At 43.4% G+C, this 24166-nt stretch overlaps 1 protein-coding gene across 1 annotated transcript in view; it reads left to right on the top strand.

The window, feature by feature from the left end:
* Positions 1–24166, top strand: part of LOC139381559 (protein tweety homolog 2-like) — a 211374-nt gene that overhangs the window by 20575 nt on the left and 166633 nt on the right. Inside the window, exon 2 of the mRNA XM_071125194.1 lies at positions 19132–19307. Within this exon, the coding sequence (XP_070981295.1) occupies positions 19132–19307 (176 nt within the window). The remainder of the gene's footprint in view (positions 1–19131; positions 19308–24166) is intronic.

The following is a 24166-nucleotide window of genomic DNA, read 5'->3' as shown; positions in this document are numbered from 1 at the left end:
GGCACGCACTACGCTCTTAAGCTCTTGATGGTTGCTAGGCAGTGCTTGATGGTTGCAAGGCATGTTACTTCGCCCATCTCTTCGCATAGCCCATCATTTAGTCCACCACTAAGCATGTACTGTTTTCTTAACCACAACCTGCTGGATCCATAAAGAATTACTGTGGGAATAAATATCACTGAATGGTGAAAATATTGGAATAAAGTAGACTAATGCAATTGAAGGCATGTATCAAATTACTTATACTGAAAGTCATCCAATCCTTGTAATTAAATGTGAAGCAATAGCCTACCTGGTGTGGTCATCTACATGATCATTTCCATACCATTGCGCTGATTTGAGACAAGCGTGGGGACGTCTTGATCAATCAATAAATGTCAGATTTTTGTTTTCCTTGAATCTCTGTTTGGATATTGATTAGGCTCCAATCAAGTTAGGAAAATGTTAGCTAAATCGAGGTGAGTGCTACTCTTGATCATCTTGTCTAGTTGGCTGATTTATTAGATTTTTCCATGTTATGTAGGTTAACAAGTGGATTATTTTGCTCTTCAGTCACTTAGTAGCCTTACTCCTGACAAAAAGCCTGTGACTTCACTGACTTGTCTGATAATCAACTGACTTGTCTAATAATTTTGTTTCACTGAATCTCCGTCTGTATATTTGGTTAATTCTCTGGCTGTGCAAGTGAAGGTGATCATCTATAACTAATCAGATACATTTAGCATGCTATAATGTAGACTAAAGAAAGCGTGTTATTTTGCTTGACTGCAGATAGGCACCTCCAGAAGGTTGTAAAACATGATGAAGGTAAGACGCCTGTCCCTAACAAAGCGCAGTGAGGAAAGAGATGAAACATGGATCAAAAAAGAGTGGGCCTTGGGCTCTGATTTAAAAATATAGTCATGTGGGGAAAAATATTTGTTGTATTTTCCGTTATATTCCATTTATGTTTTCACTATCAAAAATGTGTTGACTGTAATCAGATAGGTAGGTGTGTCTGGTCTGTTTTAATTAACAAAATAACCAACTATTGATTTAATTTGTCTGAACTCAAACTATTCTGCTCTTTTGAAAATGCATGTTATTTGTCTTATAATGTTTCTTAGCACCTGCCTAAAGAAATTAATAATGGATTCATTTTTGATGGTGTATATTAAAATAGACGCCCACCCACATCTGCACACCACTACTAACACTAGTCTCTAGCATGCTGGCATGCACACGCGAGGTATGAAAGGTGTATGCAGGCAAGAATGTGGTAAAATAGGCCTGTTTGTAAGGGGGCCATGTAAACATTGGCCAATTTTTTTTATAGGCAAAATACCCTAAATCCGGTTGAAGAATATAGCCCAAGGTTGGTGACAATACTAAAGTCATTTTTCTCACACACATACACGCGCCACACAAGCACACATACACACACCACCTCGTTTATCCCCAGAGACTAGCTGTTTGTGTTGAGGAATGTGGTGCAGGCTAGCGTGACAAATTCGCAGAGGCCTTTTAACATTGGGTTGTAGCAGTGATGCAGAACTGTAGAGGAGGAGGCAGAAGCCCTTTCCCATCCCTCTCTTCCCATCTCATCCATTACCCATGGGCCACTCTGCTCTCCCCTTCCCTCCCTCCTCCGCTCTGCGGGGACTTAATGGTGTCCCAGCTGTGAGTGTACACGGGCTGGCCCAGCCGAGTCCACTCTTCTGGAAACACCCTCGAGGACATCCCTCGGTGTCAGAGTGGAACAGGCAGAGACTGGGAGGATGAATGCAGAGACTGGGAGGATGAAGTCACACAATGAGGTGGAACTGCTCCGTTGGCATTTATCTTTCCTACATCAACTGTATCCGAACTCCTGGAACATCTTCTCAAGGCAGTGTGTGTAGGTCTTCACTTGTAGTATGTTGTGTTTGAAAAAGTGCACTTTCTGCTGTCAGAGCACCATGCCAATCAAAGGTTCCTGATCCAGTGCCTATGCATTTCACTGCACCTATCATACTACTATGGCTCACCCTGTAAAACAACACATTTCACTGCACCTATCATACTACTATGACTGACCCTGTAGAACAACACATTACACTGCACCTATCATACTACTATGGCTCACCCTGTAAAACAACACATTACACTGCACCTATCATATTACTATGGCTGACCCTGTAAAACAACACATTACACTGCACCTATCATACTACTATGACTGACCCTGTAAAACAACACAATACACTGTACCTATCATACTACTATGGCTCACCCTGTAAAACAACACATTACACTGCACCTATCATACTACTATGGCTCACCCTGTAAAACAACACCTATCATACTACTATGACCAACCCTGTAAAACAACACATTACACTGCACCTATCATACTACTATGACCAACCCTGTAAAACAACACATTACACTGCACCTATCATACTACTATGGCTGACCCTGTAAAACAACACATTTCACTGCACCTATCATACTACTATGGCTGACCCTGTAGAACAACACATTACACTGCACCTATCATACTACTATGGCTCACCCTGTAAAACAACACATTACACTGCACCTATCATATTACTATGGCTCACCCTGTAAAACAACACATTACACTGCACCTATCATACTACTATGGCTCACCCTGTAAAACAACACCTATCATACTACTATGACCAACCCTGTAAAACAACACATTTCACTGCACCTATCATACTACTATGGCTGACCCTGTAAAACAACACATTACACTGCACCTATCATACTACTATGACTGACCCTGTAAAACAACACAATACACTGTACCTATCATACTACTATGGCTGACCCTGTAAAACAACACATTTCACTGCACCTATCATACTACTATGGCTCACCCTGTAAAACAACACCTATCATACTACTATGGCTGACCCTGTAAAACAACACATTTCACTGCACCTATCATACTACTATGGCTGACCCTGTAAAACAACACATTTCACTGCACCTATCATACTACTATGACTGACCCTGTAAAACAACACAATACACTGTACCTATCATACTACTATGGCTGACCCTGTAAAACAACACATTTCACTGCACCTATCATACTACTATGGCTCACCCTGTAAAACAACACCTATCATACTACTATGACCAACCCTGTAGAACAACACATTACACTGCACCTATCATATTACTATGGCTCACACTGTAAAACAACACATTACACTGCACCTATCATACTACTATGACCAACCCTGTAAAACAACACATTACACTGCACCTATCATACTACTATGGCTGACCCTGTAAAACAACACATTACACTGCACCTATCATACTACTATGGCTGACCCTGTAAAACAACACATTACACTGCACCTATCATACTACTATGGCTGACCCTGTAGAACAACACATTACACTGCACCTATCATACTACTATGGCTGACCCTGTAAAACAACACATTACACTGCACCTATCATACTACTATGGCTGACCCTGTAAAACAACACATTACACTGCACCTATCATACTACTATGGCTGACCCTGTAAAACAACACATTACACTGCACCTATCATACTACTATGGCTCACCCTGTAAAACAACACCTATCATACTACTATGGCTGACCCTGTAAAACAACACATTACACTGCACCTATCATACTACTATGGCTGACCCTGTAAAACAACACATTACACTGCACCTATCATACTACTATGACTGACCCTGTAAAACAACACCTATCATACTACTATGGCTGACCCTGTAAAACAACACATTACACTGCACCTATCATATTACTATGGCTGACCCTGTAAAACAACACATTACACTGCACCTATCATACTACTATGGCTCACCCTGTAAAACAACACCTATCATACTACTATGGCTGACCCTGTAAAACAACACCTATCATACTACTATGGCTCACCCTGTAAAACAACACCTATCATACTACTATGGCTCACCCTGTAAAACAACACCTATCATACTACTATGGCTGACCCTGTAAAACAACACATTACACTGCACCTATCATACTACTATGGCTGACCCTGTAAAACAACACATTACACTGCACCTATCATACTACTATGACTGACCCTGTAAAACAACACATTACACTGCACCTATCATACTACTATGGCTGACCGTGTAAAACAACACATTTCACTGCACCTATCATACTACTATGACTGACCCTGTAAAACAACACATTACACTGCACCTATCATACTACTATGGCTGACCCTGTAAAACAACACATTTCACTGCACCTCTGCCCTCATCAGTGGATGCCACTGTCCAATGTAGAGCGCACAGTGCCTGGGGACTGGCCTCTATCCACCTACACACAGATGTTCACCACCTGCAACAGCACAGCATACACAACGCATGTGCACACACATCACAGCACTGCTGTTGGTGCCTAGGAGGAAGACAGACAGCCACGGGGCTTGGCTCTCACATCATATCTCCAAGCTCCTCTCCAACCTGGAACACAGCATGATGTAATACTGCTTAGATAATGTACCCAAACAGAAGGACATGTTTCTCTCTTCTATGTGCAGCAGTGATGATAGAATGTTAAATGCATCTATTCATCTGTCTATTTCATGAGAGAAGTTCTCGCTTTATCAGAGATTTTTAATGTTTGAAATGAACACCAGTGAGGTACTTCTGTACACTGTCTGCAAAATGCCTGAATGAAGTACCCTGTCTGTTACTGGACCTAGAGGCTGTTAGAACTGGCTGTGACTGGACCTAGAGGCTGTTAGAACTGGCTGTGACTGAACCTAGAGGCTGTTAGAACTGGCTGTGACTGGACCTAGAGGCTGTTAGAACTGGCTGTGACTGGACCTAGAGGCTGTTAGAACTGGCTGTGACTGAACCTAGAGGCTGTTAGAACTGGCTGTGACTGGACCTAGGCTGTTAGAACTGGCTGTGACTGGACCTAGGCTGTTAGAACTGGCTGTGACTGAACCTAGAGGCTGTTAGAACTGGCTGTGACTGGACCTAGAGGCTGTTAGAACTGGCTGTGACTGAACCTAGAGGCTGTTAGAACTGGCTGTGACTGGACCTAGAGGCTGTTAGAACTGGCTGTGACTGGACCTAGAGGCTGTTAGAACTGGCTGTGACTGGACCTAGGCTGTTAGAACTGGCTGTGACTGGACCTAGGCTGTTAGAACTGGCTGTGACTGGACCTAGGCTGTTAGAACTGGCTGTGACTTGACCTAGGCTGTTAGAACTGGCTGTGACTGAACCTTAGTCACTGGCTGTTACTGGACCTAGGCTAGGCTGTTAGAACTGGCTGTTACTGGACCTAGGCTGTTAGAACTGGCTGTGACTGGACCTAGGCTGTTAGAACTGGCTGTGACTGGACCTAGGCTGTTAGAACTGGCTGTGACTGGACCTAGAGGCTAGGCTGTTAAAACTGGCTCTATGTTTTTAGAACTGGCTGTTACTGGACCTAGGCTGGGCTGTTAGAACTGGCTCTAGGCTATTAGAACTGTCTGTGACTGGACCTCGTCCACACTGTTCGATTTCTACAGTATACTATCTGTGTTGATGAGGATTTTTTTTAAAACCTTTATTTAACTAGGCAAGTCAGTTAAGAACAAATTATTATTTACAATGACGCCTAGGAACAGTGCCTTGTTCAGGGGCAGAACAATAGAGTTCTTACCTTGCCAGCTCGGGGATTCGATCTAGCAACCTTTCGGTTACTGGCCCAACGCTCTAACAACTAGGCTACCTGCCACCCAACATAATGCTTGATGTCACATATCTATGCCTGTGTTCTCACATTCATCATCAGTCTACCTCTAAAGGCTGTGTACTGTGAGCAGGATTGTAATGTAAACCACTCTCCCGTTGCCTCTTGGGAGAATTTGTCACAGGGTTATTAGTTGCCTCTTTTGCCCAAACAGTCCCATGCTCCCTTGGGGCAGTGTGTATGAGAGCTCAGTGCCGGCTGTTCCCGTCCAGCCTCAGCCTATAAATGGTGGAGGCTATTCATGGAAGCATGCTGCCGCCTTAACACTGCTCTAGACATGAAGTCAGTTAACCCGACAGGAATGAATGAATGGAGACTGGACTGTGTTATCCATATTGTGGGTCTACATAACGACACAGTCCTGAGAAACTGGGCTGTTAGTTACGCTCGTCATTGCTGTGGCTGCAGCACCTTTTTTGTTCTCCCATATCCTCATCACACCCCACTCCTGCCCCCCCTCCTCTCTTCCTCCCTCCCTCTCCTGCCCCCCCTCCTCCCTCCCTCCCTCCCTCCCTCCCTCTCCTGCCCCCCCTCCTCTCTTCCTCCCTCCCTCCCTCCCTCCCTCCCTCTCCTGCCCCCCCTCCTCTCTTCCTGCCCCCTCTTCTCTCTCTCTCTCTCTCTCTCTGGAGGGCGTTGCTGTGTAAAGGAAACCTATTGACGCTGACCTTTTTATTTCTGTAGTAAAACAAGTTACTGATGATGGATGAAACGTAGCACATTGGAGTAAAATGATTTTATTAGTCTGAAATTGTATCCTTGTATGAATAGTGGTGTGTGTTTCTGGCATTGTGTTTTCAGGGAGAATTATCAAAGCTATTCACTTTAAAATGATGTTTTACTCTGATGCCTCTGTGGTGGTTTGTGATGGTTTCTTCTCTCTCCCTGTGTGTCTGTGTGTGTCCCAGCTCACCGACTCAGAGTACAGGTGATCCAATATTCACTCTTTTACATGAGAGAAAAGTGAGCAGAAAGGGAGAGTGAGAAAGAGTGGAGAATGCAGACACTGAATCAACTATCCAGCTCTCCATAATGTTAGTTTATTAACTGAATGCCTCTTAGCCCTCTCCTCACTGTGTTCCATTTTCTCTCTCTCTTTTCTCTCCTCCACCACATAGGCCTTCCTTCCCCGTCTCTCCCCAAGATGCAGTGTGTTCCCTTTCAGCAGGGCTGCCTGTCTCATGCTGCTTAATTCAAATAAGGCTGGGAGTGATAATTCCCTTTTCACTCGTCCTCAGTCCTGCCTAGGCAGGCAACCAACAAACCTGTCCGTAGCCATGGCGATGGAAGGGGGGCTGGGGGTAGGGGGGCTTGTTTCCCCTTTCTCGGCTCCCATCTCCCAGCCAAATGGGCTCAGTCCTGGCAATTATGTATTTGTCTCCCACCCCTAACCCATCAACTCACTCACAGCCCCCCTGTACTCCCCCCCCTGTACCCCCCCATCTCATTAAATGTCCTCACCTAAATTACACTGTACAATCCCACCCCCTCCCGCCCTCCCCCTTTGAGCACTTCTCACACCAGAATAGTTACCCCTCCCCCTCTATATCACTCAGGGTCAACTCTGTCTGCCTGTCTGAATACACCTCTGTACACACACACACACACACACACCAATAAACCCCTACTACAGGTAACATACTGTTTCTCTCTACATACCATTTCATCAAACATGTTGTACGGGGATGGGTGGGTGGTAGGACACAGGGGTAAGAAGAGGGGTGATGGTGGTGATGGGGTTCCTAACCCTCCATCCTGTTGTGTTTTGATTAACCTGACCCCATCTGGACACTTCCTGTATGGCTGCATCACAAATGCACCATATAGGGCACTACAGGGCCCTTGTCTAAAATAGCATACTACATGGGGAATTGGGGACAGCTTGTGTTTTATAGCTGAATATTGATTTCACCAGATGAGCTCCGTCTCCCCCTACCTTGCCCTCTCTGTAGGAGAGGCATGTAGCCGTGAAATGGGAAATGAGGCATCAAGCATCCCTCCCTCACTCCTCAACAGATGGAGGTGGGGGTGGAGGATTAGGGGGGGAACAGCTATAACTGTAATGCCCTCAATGGTATTACAGAACAGGTGACATCACCACAGTATGTAAACAGACAGACAAGGATAATAATATGTAACAAATCCCACTTTCTGTCTGGGCTTTCTGTCTGGGCTTTCTGTCTGGGCTTTCTGTCTGGGCTTTCTGTCTGGGCTTTCTGTCTGGGCTTTCTGTCTGGTGTTTCTGTCTGGGCTTTCTGTCTGGGCTTTCTGTCTGGGCTTTCTGTCTGGGCTTTCTGTCTGGGCTTTCTGTCTGGGCTTTCTGTCTGGGCTTTCTGTCTGGGCTTTCTGTCTGGTGTTTCTGTCTGGGCTTTCTGTCTGGGCTTTCTGTCTGGGCTTTCTGTCTGAGTTCTTGTCCCTTCACCTCTCTCTGAAGAAGGGAGGGATTGAGTGAGGGAGGGAGGGAGGGAGGGGGGGGGGGGAGAAATAAGGAGTATGAGGCCTAAATGGAACTGAAGGTGAAAAAGGATCCTATGCAGGGTACTCTACTTTCCTCCCACTCTGACTGTCGTCATCAAAGCTTCAATCTTTATCTGGATCCTCAGAGGATCTGAGAGTCTTATTGTGTGGTTAATGTACGTATGTATCAGTATGCAAACCGAACAAATGCTAAAGAGATTAAATATAAAATGTCTCTCTCCATCTCCCTCGCTCCTTCTCTCATCTCCCTTGCTCCTCTCTCTCCATCTCCCTCGCTCCCGCTCTCTCTCTCGATTCAATTTAATTGGGCTTTGTTGGCGTGGGAAATGTGTTTACATTGCCAAAGCAAGTGAAATAAACAAAATTGAGAAGACACAAAACATCAACAAAAACTATTTGAATTTAACTGTAAATATTGCACTCAAAAATGTTGAAAAGATCTAGATGTTTGAAGTGTTATTAGCAGCTCTGGTTGTAATATGAATAGTAGATGAAGATATATATAAACAGATAAATATAGGTTGTATTTACAATGCTGTTTGTGCTCCGCTGGTTGACATTTTCTCATGGCGGCGGGCCACAAATCTTGATGCTGTGATTGCACCCTGTGGCATTTTGCAGATATGGGAGTTTATCAATGTTTGATTTGTTTTCAAATTCTGTGGGAAATATGTGTCTCTAATATGGTCATACATTTGTCAGGTGGTTAAGAAGTCCAGTTTGGTTTCCACCTCATTTTGTGGGCAGTGGACACTAACCTGTCTTCTCTTGAGAGCCAGGTCTGCCTATGGTAGCCTCGCTCAATAGTCTGTACATTGTCAAGGAGTTTCTTAATTTTGGGTAGTCACAGTGTTCAGGTATTCTGCCACTGTAGTCTCTGTTTAGGGTCAGAGGTACATTCCAATTTGCACCATTTTTTTGGTTGATACTTTCCAGTGTGTCAAATAGTAATCTTTTTGCTTCCTCATAATTTGGTTGGGTCTAATTGTGTTGCTGTCCTGGGGCTATGTGGGGTCTGTTTGTGTTGCTGTCCTGGGGCTATGTGGGGTCTGTTTGTGTTGCTGTCCTGGGGTTATGTGGGGTCTGTTTGTGTTGCTGTCCTGGGGCTACGTGGGGTCTGTTTGTGTTGCTGTCCTGGGGCTATGTGGGGTATAATTGTGTTGCTGTCCTGGGGCTATGTGGGGAATGTTTGTGTTGCTGTCCTGGGGCTACGTGGGGTCTGTTTGTGTTGCTGTCCTGGGTCTATGTGGGTCTAATTGTGTTGCTGTCCTGGGGCTATGTGGGGTCTAATTGTGTTGCTGTCCTGGGGCTATGTGGGGTCTGTTTGTGTTGCTGTCCTGGGGCTATGTGGGGTCTAATTGTGTTGCTGTCCTCGGGCTATGTGGGGTCTGTTTGTGTTTGTGAACAGAGCCCCAGAACCAGCTTGCTGAGGGGACTCTTTTTTTTGAGGTTCATTTCTCTGTAGGTGAGGGCTTTGTGGTGGAATGTGTGGGCATTGCTTCCTTTTTAGGTGGTTGTAGAATTTAACAGCTCTTTTCTGGAATTTGATCACAAGTATAGTCTTAATTCTGCTCTGCATGCATTCTTTAGTTTTTTTTGTTATACTCCGTGTAATTTTGCAGAATTCTGCATGCAGAAACCCTAACCCATTTAGTAAATTATTGGTTGGTGATTGGACCCCAGCACTCACAACCATAGAGGGCTATGTGTGGGTTCTGTAACTGATTGAAGCGTTTTTTTGCCAGGTCCTAATTGGGATGTCGACTTTTATGTTCCGTTCAATAGCATAGAAGCCCCTTCTTGCCTTGTCTCTTAGATTGTTCACAGCCTTGTGGAAGTTACCTGTGGTGTTAATGTTTAGGCCGAGGTAGGTATTATTATTTGTGTGCTCTAAGGCAACAGTGTCTAGATAAAATTTGTATTCGTGGTCCTGGGAACTGGACCTTTTTTGGAACACCATTGTTTTTGTCTTACTGAGATTGAAAGTCAGGGCCCAGGTCTGACAGAATCTGTGCAGAAGATCTAGGTGCTGCTGTAGGTTGGGGACAGAATCACCAGATCACCAGCAAACAGTAGACATTTGATTTCCAAGTCCAGTAGGATGAGGCCGGGTGTTGCAGACTTCTATTGCCCTCGACAATTCATTCATATACATGTTGAAGCGGATGAGGCTCAAGCTGCATCCCTGTCTTACCCCACGGCCCTGAGGAAAGAAATCTGTGTTTATTACACTTTTTTTTTAACTGCACACTTGTTGTTTGTAGACATTGATTTTAATAATGTAATATGTGGTCTGTCATATGGTGTTTTGGTAGGAAGCCAATTAGACATTAGCTCAGGACATTGTTTTCACTGAGGAAATGTTGAAGTCTGCTGTTAATAATGGTGCCGGAAGAGATGGCTGCCGTTTAACGGTCCTCTAACAGATTGTGCTATTGTATGTTTTTTTGCGTTATTTGTTACTCATTTTGTACATAATGTTTCTGCCACCGTCTCTTATGACCGAAAAGAGCTTCTAGATACCAGGACAGCGATTACTCACCCCGTCCTGGATTTAAACATATTATTTAACGAGTTGGACGCAACAGATTTACTCCAGACACCAGACAAGGCCATCATCCCCATCATTCACAGGAGAAAGAGACGGAGATATCGGGGACGTAAGGATCCGACAGCGAGTTGGTAATCTGCCTTTAATATCGATCCTATTAGCCAACGTACAATCATTGGATAATAAAATAGACAAACTCTGAGCACGTATATCCTACCAACGAGACATTAAGAACTGTAATATCTTATGTTTCACCGAGTCGTGGCTGAACGATGACATGAATAACATACAGCTGGCGGGTTTTATGCTTTTTTGGCAGGATAGATCAGCTGCCTCTGGTAAGACAAGAGAGTTTTCATCTATATTATTCATAGCTGTCTATTTACCACCACTAACCGATGCTGGCACTAAGACCGCACTAAATGAGCTGTATATACGGCCATAAGCAAACAGGAAAACACTCATCCAGAGGTGGCGCTCCTAGTTGCTGGGGTCTTTAATGCAGGAAAACTTCAATCTGTTTTACCTCATTTCTACCAGCATGTTAAATTTGCAACCAGAGGAAAAAAATTCACCTTTACTCCACACACAGAGATGCGTACAAAGCTCTCCCTCACCCTCCATTTGGCAAATCTGACCATAATTCTATCCTCCTGATTCCTGCTTACAAGTAAAACCTAAAGCAGGAAGCACCAGTGACTCGGTCAATAAAAAAGTGGTCAGATGTAGCAGATGCTAAACTACAGGACTGTTTTGCCAGCACAGACTGGAATATGTTCCAGGATTCTTCCGATGGCATTGATTGAGTACACCACATCACTCACTGGCTTCATCAATAAGTGCATTGATGACATCGTCCCCACAGTGACCGTTCGTACATACCCCAACCAGAAGCCATGTATTGCAGGCAACATCCGCACTGAGCTAAAGGCTAGAGCTGCCGCTTTCAAGGAATGGGACTCTGAACCGAAAGCTTATAAGAAATCCTGCTATGCGCTCCGACGAACCATCAAGCAGGCAAAGCGTCAATACAGGACTAAGATTAAATCGTACTACACCGGCCCTGACGCTCGAATGTGGCAGGGTTGAAAACTATTACAGACTACAAAGGGAAGAACAGCCGCGAGCTGCCCAGTGACACGAGCCTACCAGATGAGCTAAAATGCTAAATTACTGCTATGCTTGCTTTGAGGAAAGTAAAACTGAAACATGCGTGAGAGCATCAACTGTTTCGGACGACTGTGTGATCACACTCTCCGTAGCCGATGTGAGTAAGACCTTTAAACAGGTCAACATTCACAAGGCCGCAGGGCCAGATGGATTACCAGGAATGCGCTGACCAACTGGCAAGTGTCTTCACTGACATTTTCAACCCTGTCCCTGACTGAGCCCAAAATACTAACATGTTTCAAGCAGACCACCATAGTCCTTGTGCCCAAGAACACTAAGGTAACCTGCCTAAATGATTAAATCCAAGTGTATTTGTCACGTGCGCTGAATACAACAGGTGTAGACCTTACAGTGAAATGCTTACTTACAGGCTCTAACCAATAGTGCAAAAAAGGTATTAGGTGAACAATATTTATTTTATTTATTTTATTTCACCTTTATTTAACCAGGTAGGCAAGTTGAGAACAAGTTCTCATTTACAATTGCGACCTGGCCAAGATAAAGCAAAGCAGTTCGACACATACAACGACACAGAGTTACACATGGAGTAAAACAAACATACAGTCAATAATACAGTATAAACAAGTCTAAATACGATGTGAGCAAATGAGGTGAGATAAGGGAGGTAAAGGCAAAAAAAGGCCATGGTGGCAAAGTAAATACAATATAGCAAGTAAAACACTGGAATGGTAGATTTGCAATGGAAGAATGTGCAAAGTGCAAAGTAGAACAAAAATAATGGGGTGCAAAATAAATAAATAAATTAAATACAGTAGGGAAAGAGGTAGTTGTTTGGGCTAAATTATAGGTGGGCTATGTACAGGTGCAGTAATCTGTGACCTGCTCTGACAGTTGGAGCTTAAAGCTAATGAGGGAGATAAGTGTTTCCAGTTTCAGAGATTTTTGTAGTTTGTTCCAGTCATTGGCAGCAGAGAACTGGAAGGAGAGGCGGCCAAAGAAAGAATTGGTTTTGGGGGTGACTAGAGAGATATACCTGCTGGAGCGTGTGCTACAGGTGGGAGATGCTATGGTGACCAGCGAGCTGAGATAAGGGGGGACTTTACCTAGCAGGGTCTTGTAGATGACATGGAGCCAGTGGGTTTGGCGACGAGTATGAAGCGAGGGCCAGCCAACGAGAGCGTACAGGTCGCAATGGTGGGTAGTATATGGGGCTTTGGTGACAAAACGGATTGCACTGTGATAGACTGCATCCAATTTGTTGAGTAGGGTATTGGAGGCTATTTTGTAAATGACATCGCCAAAGTTGAGGACTGGTAGGATGGTCAGTTTTACAAGGATGTGTTTGGCAGCATGAGTGAAGGATGCTTTGTTGCAAAATAGGAAGCCAATTCTAGATTTAACTTTGGATTGGAGATGTTTGATATGGGTCTGGAAGGAGAGTTTACAGTCTAACCAGACAGCTAAGTATTTGTAGTTGTCCACATATTCTAAGTCAGAGCCGTCCAGAGTAGTGATGTTGGACAGGCGGGTAGGTGCAGGCAGCGATCGGTTGAAGAGCATGCATTTAGTTTTACTTGTATTTAAGAGCAATTGGAGGCCACGGAAGGAGAGTTGTATGGCATTGAAGCTCGCCTGGAGGGTTGTTAACACAGTGTCCAAAGAAGGGCCAGAAGTATACAGAATAGACAATAGACAACAATAGGTAAATAAAGAAATAAAACAACACAAAAGACAGGCTATATACAGTAGCGAGGCTATAAAAGTAGTGAGGTTACATACAGACACTGGTTAGTCAGACTGATTGAGGTAGTATGTACATGTAGATATGGTTAAAGTGACTATGCATGTATGATAAACAGAGAGTAGCAGAAGCGTAAAAAGAGGGGTTGGTGGGTGGTGGGACACAATGCAGATGGCCCGGTTAGCCAATGTGCGGGAGCACTTGTTGGTCGGCCCAATTGAGGTAGCATGTACATGAATGTATAGTTAAAGTGACTATGCATATATGATAAACAGAGAGTAGCAGCAGCATAAAAAGAGGGGTTCGGGGGGGGCACACAATGCAAATAGTCCGAGTAGCCTTTTGATTACCTGTTCAGGAGTCTTATGGCTTGGGGGTAAAACAAAACTACCCATAGCACTTACTTCTGTAGTCATGAAGTCCTTCGAAAGCCTGATCATGGCCCACATCAACACCATTATCCCAGAAACCCTAGACCCACTCAATATGCATACTGCCCCAACGGATCCACAGATGATGCAATCTCTATTGCACTCCACACTTCCCTTTCCCACCTGGACAAAAGGAACATCTATGTGAGAATGCTATTCATTGACTACACCTCAGCGTTTCACACCATAGTGCCCTCAAAGCTCATCACTAAGCTAAGGACCCTGAGTCTAAACCGACAACAATGAGACCGCCTATAGGGAGGAGGTCAGAGACCTGGCCGTGTGGTGTCAGGACAACAACTTCTCCCTCATCGTGATCAAGACCAAGCAGATGATTGTGAACTACAGGAAAAGGAGGACCAAGCACACCCCCATTCTCATCAACGGGGCTGTAGTCGAGCAGGTTGAGAGCTTCAAGTTCCTTGGTGTCCACATCAACAACAAACTATCATGGTCCAAACACACCAGTTGTGACAGTTGTGAAGAGGGAACGACAAAGCCTATTCCCCCTAAGAGACTGAAAAGATTTGGCACTACTCAGCCTCCGACCGCAAGGCAGTACAGAGGGTAGTGAGTACTGCCCAGTACATCACAGGGGCCCAGCTTCCTGCCATCCAGGACCTCTATATCAGGCGGTGTCAGAGGAAGGCCCTAAAAATTGTCAAAGACTCCAGCCACACTAGTCATATTCTGTTCTCTCTGCTACCGCACGGCAAGCGGTACTGGAGTGCCAAGTCTAGATCCAAAAGGCTTCCTAACAGCTTCTACCCCCAAGCTATAGACTCCTCAGCAGCTAATTAAATGGCTACCCAGACTATTTGCATTGCCCCCCCCCCCCCACCCTCTTTTACCCTGCTGCTCCTCTCTGTTTTATTTCTGTGCATTATCTACCTATATGTACATACTACCTCAATTACCTCGACATTCACTCTGTACGGGTACCCCCTGTATATAGCCTCGCTATTGTTATTTTACTGCTGCGGTTTAATTATTTGTATATATCATTTTTTTACTTAGCTATTTAAAAAAAAAAATGTAAACATATTTTTCTTAACTGCACTGTTGGTTAAGGGCTTGTAAGTAAGCATTTCACTGTATTCGATGACAAATCAAATTGTATTTATTTTGATTGTGCTGTAGTGGGTTTTTCAGAGATTGCTCTTGACGCAGATTCCACTAATTATTGGGGTTATTGTCTCCATGTTTGTGTATTTGGGTGATCAGTCCTTCTTTCCAAATATGGGGAGGATGCCAGAGCTGAGGATGACCTTTAAGTATATAAAATTGGAGTTTGTGGTCTGTATGTTTCATCATTTCATTTAGGATACAATACCATTTAGGTTGGAGGGTTTATATTTTCAGTGTAATTGGAGAATCCAGTGGGTTCTGGTAAACTTTAATAGCGATTCTAACATTTGTAGTTGATCATGTAGATGTTTTTGCTGGTGCTCTTTGTTATAGAGCCGAACATATTTCAAAAGTGGTTTATCCATCTCCATTTTGGATAGGTAGCTCTTCATGTTTGTTTCACAGAAGTGATTTGATTCTATGGATTCTTTAATCACATTGAGCTGTTTTCTTTTTTTCTTAGTGATGTTATTTTGCTGTGATCTGATAGAGGTGTCAGTGGGCTGACTGTGAACGCTCTGAGAGACTCTGGGTTGAGGTCAGTGATAAAGTCATCTACAGCACTACTGCCAAGGGATGAACTGTCGGTGTACCTACCGTAAGAGTCCCTCAAAGCCAGGGTTGGGTAGGTTACTTTCTATATGTAATCCGTTACTAGTAACCTGTCCACATTTTTTTATCAGTAATGTAATTTTTGGATTACCCAAACTCAGTAACTTAATCTGATTTAGATTCAGTGATTTGTAGATTGCTTTCCCCTTCATTTAAGAGGCATTAGATGAAGAGAAAAATGTATGTTACCAATTGAACCACATCCATTACAGGATACATCAATGTTAAAGTTTACATAGCTGGCCATATATGGATGTTACATTTTACTTCATGGGTTGGTTATGTAGGCTTCTTCTAACCGATCGCTTTCTACTACATATAATAATACGATTAAATTATATCTTTACATTAAAAACCAAAGTCTATCAGAATTCCAGTCATTCCAATAAATGTTTTACCCCTTGATCTAAAAGAATAGGACTTGGAAATATGGAAGTATAGATTAGGCAAATTGTTTTACCCGAGCATAACCCAAAACTAAGGACTTATTAGCCAGCCCTACTCTGTTTCTGATTTTGTTGTCATGGACGACTGATTTGGCCCATTAATATGAGTTGAAAAAGAAATGCAGCGCTCATGGAATGGCATGCTTTGAGCACTACTGAAAAGTGGCTTATATTTTGGGTTCTCTTGGAGTGTGGCAGTTGAACTAATCTCATGAGGCATTTATAAGTTATATTTAAGTAATAGTGTATGAGGCGGTGTAGTATATGGCCAATATACCACACCTAAGGGCTGTAATTATGCAAAACACAATGAGGGGTGCCTGCGTACAGCCCTTAGCTATGGTATATTGGCCATATGTCACTATTCCCAGATGTTCCTTATTGCTGGCTACCAACATAATTAGAGCAGTAAAAATAAATATTTTGTCATACCCATGGTATACGGTCTGATTTACCATGGCTGTCAGCCAATCAGCATTCAGGGCTCGAACCAACAAGTTTATAATCTTCAATAATCAATGGATATATACAGTGCCTTGCGAAAGTATTCGGCCCCCTTGAACTTTGCAACCTTTTGCCACATTTCAGGCTTCAAACATAAAGATATAAAACTGTATTTTTTTGTGAAGAATCAACAACAAGTGGGACACAATCATGAAGTGGAACGACATTTGTTGGATATTTCAAACTTTTTTAACAAATCAAAAACTGAAAAATTGGGCGTGCAAAATTATTCAGCCCCCTTAAGTTAATACTTTGTAGCGCCACCTTTTGCTGCGATTACAGCTGTAAGTCGCTTGGGGTATGTCTCTATCAGTTTTGCACATCGAGAGACTGAAATTTTTTCCCATTCCTCCTTGCAAAACAGCTCGAGCTCAGTGAGGTTGGATGGAGAGCATTTGTGAACAGCAGTTTTCAGTTCTTTCCACAGATTCTCGATTGGATTCAGGTCTGGACTTTGACTTGGCCATTCTAACACCTGGATATGTTTATTTTTGAACCATTCCATTGTAGATTTTGCTTTATGTTTTGGATCATTGTCTTGTTAGAAGACAAATCTCTGTCCCAGTCTCAGGTCTTTTGCAGACTCCATCAGGTTTTCTTCCAGAATGGTCCTGCATTTGGCTCCATCCATCTTCCCATCAATTTTAACCATATTCCCTGTCCCTGCTGAAGAAAAGCAGGCCCAAACCATGATGCTGCCACCACCATGTTTGACAGTGGGGATGGTGTGTTCAGCTGTGTTGCTTTTACGCCAAACATAACGTTTTGCATTGTTGCCAAAAAGTTACATTTTGGTTTCATCTGACCAGAGCACCTTCTTCCACATGTTTGGTGTGGCTCCCAGGTGGCTTGTGGCAAACCTTAAACGACACTTTTTATGGATATCTTTAAGAAATGGCTTTCTTCTTGCCACTCTTCCATAAAGGCCAGATTTGTGCAATATACGACTGATTGTTGTCCTATGGACAGAGTCTCCCACCTCAGCTGTAGATCTCTGCAGTTCATCCAGAGTGATCATGGGCCTCTTGGCTGCATCTCTGATCAGTCTTCTCCTTGTATGAGCTGAAAGTTTAGAGGGACGGCCAGGTCTTGGTAGATTTGCAGTGGTTTGATACTCCTTCCATTTCAATATTATCGCTTGCACAGTGCTCCTTGGGATGTTTAAAGCTTGGGAAATATTTTTGTATCCAAATCCGGCTTTAAACTTCTTCACAACAGTATCTCGGTCCTGCCTGGTGTGTTCCTTGTTCTTCATGATGCTCTCTGCGCTTTTAACGGACCTCTGAGACTATCACAGTGCAGGTGCATTTATACAGAGACTTGATTACACACAGGTGGATTGTATTTATCATCATTAGTCATTTAGGTCAACATTGGATCATTCAGAGATCCTCACTGAACTTCTGGAGAGAGTTTGCTGCACTGAAAGTAAAGGGGCTGAATAATTTTGCACACCCAATTTTTCAGTTTTTGATTTGTTAAAAAAGTTTGAAATATCCAATAAATGTCGTTCCACTTCATGATTGTGTCCCACTTGTTGTTGATTCTTCACAAAAAAATACAGTTTTATATCTTTATGTTTGAAGCCTGAAATGAGGCAAAAGGTCACAAAGTTCAAGGGGGCCGAATACTTTCGCAAGGCACTGTATATGTGTGTGTGTGTGTGATATATATATATATATATATATATATTTATTTATTTATATATGATTATTTATTACATATTTATATATGTCCTGAATTTAAAAGTAATCCACGAAGTATTCATTATAGTTTTTCAAAAGTATCTGTAATATGATTACAATATTTTTGCTGGTAACGTAACAGATTACAGTTACCGATGTATTATTGGTAACTGTAATTACATGTAATCCGTTAATCCCCAACCTTGCACAAAGCACTGTACAGACCCAGTGTGCGACAGAACTGCAGGAACAGTTCTGTCGTAGTTTGTCATAGTTGTGTGTAGGGGGGCATATTTGGGAGGGAATGTTGTCACCTCCAGGTAGGCGTTTGTCCCCCTTTGTGCTGAGAATGTTGGGTTCCTGTCCAGTTCAAATCAAATCAAATCAAATGTATTTATATAGCCCTTCGTACATCAGCTGATATCTCAAAGTGCTGTACAGAAACCCAGCCTAAAACCCCAAACAGCAAGCAATGCAGGTGTAGAAGCACGGTGGCTTCAAGTTCTGGCATTTAGGTCACCACAGGCTAGTATGTGTCCCTGGGTCTGGAAATGATTGAGCTCCCCCTCTAGGATGGATACACCTGATATTCTCTCTCCATATCCCCCTCTCTCCATATCCCCCTCTCTCCATCGCTCTCTCTCTCTCCATCTCTCCCTGTAGTCATTAATCTTCCTGGCCTGTATGGTGGCTGCAGGGCTGGGCCTGAACCTGCTCTGCCTGGCCATTTACCTGAGCTGCCTGTGCTGCTGTCGGAAAGACGACGAGGAGGAGGAGAGCAAGAGCCCCAACTCCTGCTGTGTCACCTGGTCCGCCGTCACCGCCGGACTCCTCAGCTGGTGAGGAACAATTACTAACCTACTGTGTGTTTACAGTCTCCTCTCTCTGTTCTGGGACTAGGGCGCTGGCTCATAGTCCTCATGTCTCTTTCTGGGACTAGGACGCTGGCTCATAGTCCTCATGTCTCTTTCTGGGACTAGGACGCTGGCTCATAGTCCTCATGTCTCTTTCTGGGACTAGGACGCTGGCTCATAGTCCTCATGTCTCTTTCTGGGACTAGGACGCTGGCTCATAGTCCTCATGTCTCTTTCTGGGACTAGGACGCTGGCTCATAGTCCTCATGTCTCTTTCTGGGACTAGGACGCTGGCTCATAGTCCTCATGTCTCTTTCTGGGACTAGGACGCTGGCTCATAGTCCTCATGTCTCTTTCTGGGACTAGGACACTGGCTCATAGTCCTCATGTCTCTTTCTGGGACTAGGACGCTGGCTCATAGTCCTCATGTCTCTTTCTGGGACTAGGACACTGGCTCATAGTCCTCATGTCTCTTTCTGGGACTAGGACACTGGCTCATAGTCCACATGTCTCTTTCTGGGACTAGGACGCTGGCTCATAGTCCTCATGTCTCTTTCTGGGACTAGGACGCTGGCTCATAGTCCTGATCTCCACAGGCATAATTGCAGTAGGCGGCCGCAGCACTCCAAATGTTTAGTAAAAGACAAGAAAGAAGTCACCTTACTTTTTGCCTTCGTAGTGTTTCTCGAGATATCTCTTGAATGAAAGTAAACCTCACAACTGTGCTGTTTACCCCCTTTGTTTCCCCTCATCATTAATTGATGTTATTATATATCAAGAAAAGTTCAAATGACATTAGCTGAGTGAATACCCTTTGATCAAAGGAGCCAAACTCAAATTTACTTCAAAGGAAAGCTGTTGTTTTTTACTACTTCACTCTCTCTTTGTGGTAAAACTTGACAGACATTAATCATCTAATAGAATTTGTCAGCCAATAGGGCCTGCGGGGAATCCCTTGGCATTGTGGGTTAAAACATTTGATCTGTACTGATAAGGTGTCCCAAATGGCACCATTGGCACCCTATTCCCTATTTAGAACACTACTTTTGACTGGGATTTATAGGGCTCTGGTCAAAAGTAGTGCATTATGTAGGGAATAAGGTGTCATTTGGGATTCAGCCGAGATGGTCGTCCACACAAAGTGCCCTAATTTAATCTATTTGGAGGAGTGCAAACTTGTGTCCTTCATCTTGTGACAGTCATCATCTCAACCCAGTGCTCTGCTCTTATTGAGTTATGCTGGCCACTGGCATTCCCTCTCGTCAGCCATCACACACACATGTCTGCCATCCTCCTCGTTGTAGGGTTAAGTGCAGTAGTGGGATCGCTGTTTCCCAAAAGAGACATTACTGTAGGTGTCGCCATGTGTTTTTTTTAAAGGATGGGCCCCTCTCTTAAAGGCCCTCGAATCCATGTGCTCTTCGTAAAAGATGGACCCTATCTCTTAAAGGCCCTAGGATCCATGTGTACAGGGATGGTCGACCAGTCACTGGGACAACAATGCAACTTGGGATGAGGGTAGGTTTTAGCTGGTGGGATATTGGAGGGTAATTGGAAGTTTACTTAGTTGCAGCTACAGAGGACCGAGCACGCCCCCATTCTCATCGACGGGGCTGTAGTGGAGCAGGTTGAGTGCTTCAAGTTCCTTGGTGTCCGCATCACCAACAAACTAACATGGTCCAAACACACCAGTTGTGACAGTTGTGAAGAGGGAAGGACAAAGCCTATTCCCTCTAAGAGACTGAAAAGATTTGGCACTGCTTAGCCTCTGCAAGGCAGTACAGAGGGTAGTGAGTACTGCCCAGTACATCACAGGGGCCCAGCTTCCTGCCATCCAGGACCTCTATACCAGGGTGTCAGAGGAAGTCCCTAAAAATTGTCAAAGACTCCAGCCACCCTAGTCATATTCTGTTCTCTCTGCTACCGCACGGCAAGCGGTACCGGAGTGCAAAGTCTAGGTCCAAGAGGCTTCTAAACAGCTTCTACCCCCAAGCCATAAGACTCCTGAACAGCTAATCAAATGGCTACCCAGACTAGTTGTATTGCCCCCCCCCCACACACACACACACACACTTTTACACCGCTGCTACTCTCTGTTGTTATCATCTATGCATAGTCCATTTTAATAACTCTACCTACATGTACATATTACCTCAACTAGCCAGTGCCCCCGAACATTGACTCTGTACCGGTACCCCCCTGTATATAGTCTCGATATTGTTATTTTACTGCTGCTCTTTAATTACTTGTTACTTTTTATCTCTTAATCATGTGACTAATACAATTTGATTTGATTTGAGTATGCTTAACAGTGCAAATATTATGATACAGCTATATGGACACTCACTTATCATGATACTTCTTAATGGTAAGTTTACAAACCAATATTATGGTAAGTATAATCAAACCTTGTATCTCATTTTGGAAAGTGGTGAAATAAGTATAGCTAGTTATAATTGTAATGGCTTAGCAGATAATAAGAAAAGACGATCCGTCTTTACCTGGCTAAAAGAGAAGGAATAGAATATCTATTGTTTACAGGAAATATACTTCTCCCATGGGCAAGAACCTCAAAAGGGGTGATGATATTAATGAACAATAATTTTGATCCCGATGTGCAATCTGTTCAAACAGATCAGCAAGGAAGGTGTATCATTTTAAATATGCTACTGGACCTTAAACACATCTGGCTCATTAAACTACAGTACCAGTCAAAAGTTTGGACACCTACTCATTCAAGGGTCTTTCTTTATTTCTACTATTTTCTACATTGTAGAATAATAGTGAAGACATCAAAACTATAAATAACACATATGGAATCATGTAGTAACCAACAAAGTGTTAAACAAATCCAGATATATTTTGATTTGTTGAACACTTTTTTGGTTACTACGTGATTCCATAGGTGTTATTTCATGGTGTGTAACTTTTTACTGGTACTGTATACCAAACAATACATGGGGGGATTGGAAATGATGCAGACAATTGCATTGATGGAAGCCACAATCTGGAATATTAAATCTGATCTTCGCCCCAAAAAATGTAAAATAAATAGAGCCATTACTTAACCCTTTTAGTTCTCTGCTGTAGGCGATTGCACAGAGACACCGGCACAATAATGAATCTCCTTGAGTCAAGGAGTTATACCCTAACAGTTAGTTATACCCTAATTGTACATGTTTAAGTGTCTTGTCAGCCACATTGTCAGTGTTTTCTCTCTGCTCAGATATCCAGCTGTGTCTCATCAACTGTACTTTAGTCAGAAGACTGAGTTAAAAGACACTTAAATGTTCATTAAGTTTGACTATATTATTTAAGCCTGTGGCCTGAAATGGAGAGTGGGTCAACTGTACAACTGCCACTCGTTTTAACAATTTATGAAGTGGAATTATTTTGGGAGGTGCATGAAAGCCTTAACCCCTGGCCTGCACAAGGTTGGATAAGTGCCTTTAAACTCTTGAGTCCCAACAGTGTTGTCCCAAAGGAATCATTTTTACCCAAAAGGCTGAATATGTTGGTTTTGCTCATAAGACTTATTACGTTCTCCTTTTCAACATCAAAAAGACTGTCACAACAGATATCAATGAAGACATGACGACTTTTTCTGAACTCCACAAAAGGAAATTTGACTTCAGTTAGTCTTCTTAATAATATCGTCCGCTTAAACGTATTACACGAAGGTGTTTTTTTGTTGTTGTTGCTTTGAGACGTCTGCATCCTCCTCTCTGATTCGCTGAGCATTTCTTCCCAAATGAGACAAAAACGTGTGCGTCCCAAACAGCAATTGAGCCATCTGTTGTTGTACTAATTAAGTCTCCTAGCAGCTAGTATAATGTGATATTTATTGTGGAGTTTCCGGGTTGTGGACCGCCTCCGTTCAGCCTGGCTGTGCTGTCGATGGATGGAGTCTTTTGTAATGTTATTACAGTGGCCAGGTCCTGGGTTGTGGAGATGTGAACGCTGCTACACAGCTGTCTCCTTCAATGTGTGAAATGAGATGTATCTCTTTTAGATGTATCTGTCTTTAGAAAGACTCATTGATGCTCCTTTTGTTTTGAAACTGTAGTGGTGGCAGATAGATACAGTTGAAGTCGGAAGTTTACTTACACCTTAGCCAAATACATTTAAACTCAGTTTTTCACAATTCCAGACCACAGGGCTTTGTGATGGCCACTCCAATACCTTGACTTTGTTGTCCTTAAAATTAAGCCATTTTGCCACAACTTTGGAAGTATGCTTGGGGTCATTGTTCATTTGGAAGACCCATTTGCGACCAAGCTTTAACTTCCTGACTGATGTCTTGAGTCAGGAAGTTAAAGTCTTGTCTGATGTCTTGAGTTGCTTCATAACATCCACATAATTTTCCTTCCTCATGATGGCATCTATTTTGTGAAGTGCACCAGTCCCTCCTGGAGCAAAGCACCCCCACAACATGACGCTGCCACCCCCGTGCTTTGCGGTTGGGATGGTGTTCTTCGGCTTGCAAGCCTCCCCCTTTTTCCTCCAAACATAACGATGGTCTTTATGGCCAAACAGTTCTATTTTTGTTTTATCAGACCAGAGGACATTTCTCCAAAAAGCACGATCTTTGTCCCCATGTGCAGTTGCAAACCGTAGTGTGGCTTTTTTATGGAGGTTTTGGAGCAGTGGCTTCTTCCTTGCTGAGCGGCCTTTCAGATTATGTCGAAATAGGACTCGTTTTACTGTGGATATAGATACTTTTGTACCCGTTTCCTCCAGCATCTTCACCAGGTCCTTTGCTGCTGTTCTGGGATTGATTTGCACTTTTCGCACCAAAGTACGTTCATCTCTAGGAGACAGAACGCGTCTCCTTCCTGAGTGGT

Source organism: Oncorhynchus clarkii, chromosome 23 (genome assembly GCF_045791955.1).
Source record: "Oncorhynchus clarkii lewisi isolate Uvic-CL-2024 chromosome 23, UVic_Ocla_1.0, whole genome shotgun sequence".
NCBI classification, from domain to species: domain Eukaryota; kingdom Metazoa; phylum Chordata; class Actinopteri; order Salmoniformes; family Salmonidae; genus Oncorhynchus; species Oncorhynchus clarkii.
This window is presented reverse-complemented; position numbering and strand designations above follow the sequence as displayed.